At 34.6% G+C, this 4,671-nt stretch overlaps 1 protein-coding gene across 1 annotated transcript in view; it reads left to right on the top strand.

Moving 5' to 3' along the window:
* Positions 1 to 2,716: 2,716 nt before the first annotated feature.
* LOC121367041 overlaps positions 2,717 to 4,671 on the top strand; it is a gene marked incomplete at its 3' end in the record, with an annotated part of 4,240 nt that continues 2,285 nt past the window's right edge. Inside the window, exons 1-2 of the mRNA XM_041491233.1 lie at positions 2,717 to 2,878; positions 4,062 to 4,188. Coding sequence (XP_041347167.1) covers positions 2,770 to 2,878; positions 4,062 to 4,188 — 236 coding nt within the window. The remainder of the gene's footprint in view (positions 2,879 to 4,061; positions 4,189 to 4,671) is intronic.

The following is a 4,671-nucleotide window of genomic DNA, read 5'->3' as shown; positions in this document are numbered from 1 at the left end:
TTTGATTAAATCTGTATACACGCTGAGAAGTAAATAAAGAATGTATGTCTGTTAGTCTGAAAAGCAGTGACAACTTCCAAACACGGCCGACAACGTTAGTTTAATGATATTCATACATCCTCTCCTAACACAAAACAACACCACCATAATTATAATCCACGAATAGGAATCACAGAAGGGTGGTTGTGAAATATAATAATTAACACGACCCATGAACATATAATATTCACTATGTGGTGTGCTATCTGTTGTAGAATGTGGCACTGATAAATACTGAGATAACTAATATGTTGTAGAATGTGGCACTGGTAAATATGGAGATAACTAATATGTTGTAGAATGTGACACTGGTAAATATGGAGATAACTAATCTGTTGTAGAATGTGGCACTGGTAAATATGGAGATAACTAGTCTGTTGTAGAATGTGACACTGGTAAATATGTTGTAGAATGTGGCACTGGTAAATATGGAGATAACTAATCTGTTGTAGAATGTGGCACTGGTAAATACGGAGATAACTAATATGTTGCAGAATGTGACACTGGTAAATACTGAGATAACTATTATGTTGTAGAATGTGACACTGGTAAATACTGACAGGGGTTCAAAAAATTTCCAAAAAATTACTTGCCACAGGGCAAGTGCCAATCAGATATTTCACTTGCCCCATATATTTTTCCACTTGCCCACACATCTTAAGGTAACCAATTGTGTTACTCCTATTTAATTTAATACGGTGCTTAATAATGTAATAATATTGAAAGTAATTGGTTTGATTGCACAAATAAAGAATTTTGCCAATAGGTTACAACACTTACTCAGGAAGTACTAAATGTATATGTCTGTCCAGTAGTATCCACTGTCTTCTCTATTTGTTGATTTAAACTTTATTTTTTAAATGGTGTCCATTTGTTGATTTAAACTTTATTTGTTTGGTAGTGTCCACTTGTTCATCTCAACATAATTATTGTGTCGATGTATGTATTAGTGGCCGTGGATGTGGCGAGAACCCTTTCCAGTTGTGAGCCATTCTTTTATGGCTAGCATTGGTTGAAAAATGTTTATGGATTTTGGCCCATGTCATTATTTTGAGTATATTATTTAACATTGTCTGCCCCAAAACACTTCTCTGGGATGTTTTTTACCCTGTTTATAGCTGAGAAAAGTCTCGCCAACAGCCGTGGCTGGGCTAAAAGTAAACATGAGCTCTGTTTATGTTTTTAAAAACTGCATGTTTGGTAAACAACAGAAGGGGACATCGATTGCAGCCTTGTATTTTTAATTTATTGAGCATAATTTATTTGTTAAAAACTATTAATAAAGCAGAACAAATTAATATATTCATGTATGCTTAGAGAGCATCGCACCATCATGATTATGACGTAGTGCTAATGAAATCTAACTTGTCACGATTTTGACGTAGGGCTAATGAAATCTAACTTCACCTAACTCGTTCATTTTACATGGACGTAGACTTACATTTGCAAAGTACTGAAAAACATTAAGTATGTTTTTGCTACAAGGTTTATGATATCTAAACTAAAATATCTTGCAACGTTTATAAGAATACAGTTCATAATATCTATGCTTTGTTCAAGTGAACTCAGAAATTATAAACGTGCTTTACGCCCCCGTTCATTTGCAAAGAGTAGATTCCAGAGTCCACCGCGTTAACGTCTAATATAATTTGAATATGACAATGTTTGTAAGGATTAAACATTTTGATTGCATTCACAAGGCATGTATATTTTATTTTTATTTAAAATACACCTGCGAAGTCACAGTATTGTCTCAACGCTCCATTATTTTTCAGTAATGGAGAGATGAATCCCTACTTAATTAACCCACTAAAATCATTAGTGTTAATTTCCATACTAACATATATTCACATAAAATTATTACTCAGTGGTGTATTTTAAGTAGGGGAATATCCTCGTATCTCTCCATTCCTGAAAAATAAAGGGACTCGTCTCCATTATTTTTCAGGAATGGATAGTTACTCGGACATTCCCCTATACATAAGCTGTAAAGCGTATTGGACGCTATTTCCAAGTTTGAAGATCATCGAACCGAATTCAGTCAAACGTTCAGTGGCGGAAATTACCGATCTTAGTCGATAGTAAAAGGGGAATAACTCTAAAGTTGTTATTGAACTTTTCAACACATTGTTTTCCGTTTTGGTGTTAACGCATTGGCAAGAGTTCCGATAGTTCCAGCATTTAGAGTTAGTTCTCCTTAGAGTTATGTAAATGCTCGAACGATCGGAACTCTTTCCAAAGATTTTACCGAGATTTGTAACAAAACAAAAAAGTTTTAGGTGTTAATTGTATAGTCACTTGTCATCGGGCATATGCAGTTAACATAATTACTTGCCCGGCACGAAAATTCCACTTGCCACGGGCGTCGGGCGATGGGATTTTTGAACCCCTGACTGAGATAACTAATATGTTGTAGAATGTGACACTGGTAAATATGGAGATAACTAATCTGTTGTAGAATGTGGCACTGGTAAATACGGAGATAACTAATATGTTGCAGAATGTGACACTGGTAAATATGGAGATAACTAATCTGTTGTAGAATGTGGCACTGGTAAATATGGAGATAACTAGTCTGTTGTAGAATGTGACACTGGTAAATATGTTGTAGAATGTGGCACTGGTAAATATGGAGATAACTAATCTGTTGTAGAATGTGGCACTGGTAAATACGGAGATAACTAATCTGTTGTAGAATGTGACACTGGTAAATACGGAGATAACTGTGCCATGTCCTGTGATGCCAGAAACTGCAGCAATAAAGATGTCTGTCCTCATCAAGATGGAAAGTGTATAGGCGGGTGTATCTCTGGATTTCAAGGACTGGACTGTTTACAAGGTATGTATTTCATCAATGATCAAGTGTGTTATGCAATGCACATATACATATTGGAGTCATATCTTAGTGGAGATTGAAAAGAGTTCACGAAATGAAGTAGATGAATAAAGGTGAATAAAGATATTCTGGAAGTCTTGGCTATATGTCAACATTACCAAATGTTTGACACCCAATAGCCCATGATCATAAACCGATGTGTTCTAGTGGTGTTGTTAAAGAAAATAAACTTTAGCCTTTTCTTCGATAGTTATATTTGCGTCCACCATTTCAATATTTCTTTTTTATATCCCTTGACACCAATTGTATGACGTGTTCAGTTGTATGGACAATTTTCCCAGTAGAACAGCTTATAGGAAAAGAAATTGGTAGGTCAATCGACCATGTTTTTCATGCCTTCAGTAAATGTTCAGTAGGTCATGAATTGTACTGCATTTTTTTCTAAATTACATTTTGTATCGTGCACCATTTTAAAAGTAAACCTCATATTACAATGAACATTATTTGATCAATTAGCAGGTCTTGCGCCCAATTCGAATGTTCTGTATTAAATGCGTTTCCTCTGTTCAACTTAAAAAACATTAAACTTCTTGTTTTCTAATCACCAGAAAGTATGTTCATTTGAATAGCATAATACTATTAGTCATTAAGCATTGATAAGAGCACATAATTAAATATGAATAAACTCCAATTATTTCAAGTATGCATTAAGTTTATAAAAGTAAATAATAATATATTATCCTTCCCAGCTCCATAAACATTGTAAATTATTTTAATTTGATTTGAGGTAACACGAAAAGTAAAACTGTTTTGGAAATAACAACCCCCCCCCCCCCCAACCCCCAACACAAAAACAAACACACACACAAAAAAAACAAAAACAACAAACAAACAAAACAACCCACCCCCCAAAAAAACAACAACAACAAAAAACCCATCAGCAAAAAAACCAAAAAAAAACAACAACAAATCCACCACTATTATTTTTGTGTGAAATTAAAACAAAACAAAAAAACCCAATCAGTTTGAGAAATACATAAAAATATAATGCATACCATTATAAGAAAACGGCGTTCATTGTTGGGAGCGACTATAGGTCTTAGTATAGTCTGACAGTTTAATGTATGAGATGCTAATCTTTATTATAATTAAAGTTTTCTTAATATTTGAAATTACTTTATTACAGCGCTTCCACAAACTACTGTCACTACTGGCACTACTGACACTACTGACACTGTGCCAATTATCGGTGGTGTCGTCAGTGTTGTTGTGGTTGTCATTGTTGTGACAACCATCATCGTTGTATTCATGAGGTAATATCTTACTCGTTAGTATCTTCACTTTGAAATGTAGTATATGGTTTCTCATATTGATATTGTTCGAATGAAACCTAAAGTCTCAAATCTTAAAAACATAAGTCATTGATGATGGTTATGTCAATAGTCATTGATGTATTACTGTTATTATTAGTAGTAGCAGCAGCAGAAGTGGTAGTAGTAGTAGCAGTAGTAGTAGTAGTAGTAGTAGTAGTAGTAGTAGTAGTAGTAGTAGTAGTAGTAGTAGTAGTAGTAGTAGTAGTAGTAGTAGTAGTAGTAGCAGCAGTAGTGGTAGTGGTAGTAGTAGTAGTAGCAGCAGTAGCAGTAGCAGCAGCAATAGTAGTAGTAGTAGTAGTAGTAGTTGTAGTTGTAGTTGTAGCAGCAATAGCATTAGTAGCAGCAGCAGTAGTAGTAGTAGTAGTAGTAGCAGCAGCATATTGGTATTAGAAGCGGTGGAGGTAGTTATTGTAGTAGTTGTAG

This window comes from Gigantopelta aegis, unplaced genomic scaffold (genome assembly GCF_016097555.1).
Source record: "Gigantopelta aegis isolate Gae_Host unplaced genomic scaffold, Gae_host_genome ctg8567_pilon_pilon, whole genome shotgun sequence".
Classification (NCBI taxonomy): Eukaryota; Metazoa; Mollusca; class Gastropoda; order Neomphalida; family Peltospiridae; genus Gigantopelta; species Gigantopelta aegis.
The sequence above is the reverse complement of the archived record's forward strand: the minus strand, read 5'-3'. Positions and strand labels throughout refer to the sequence as shown.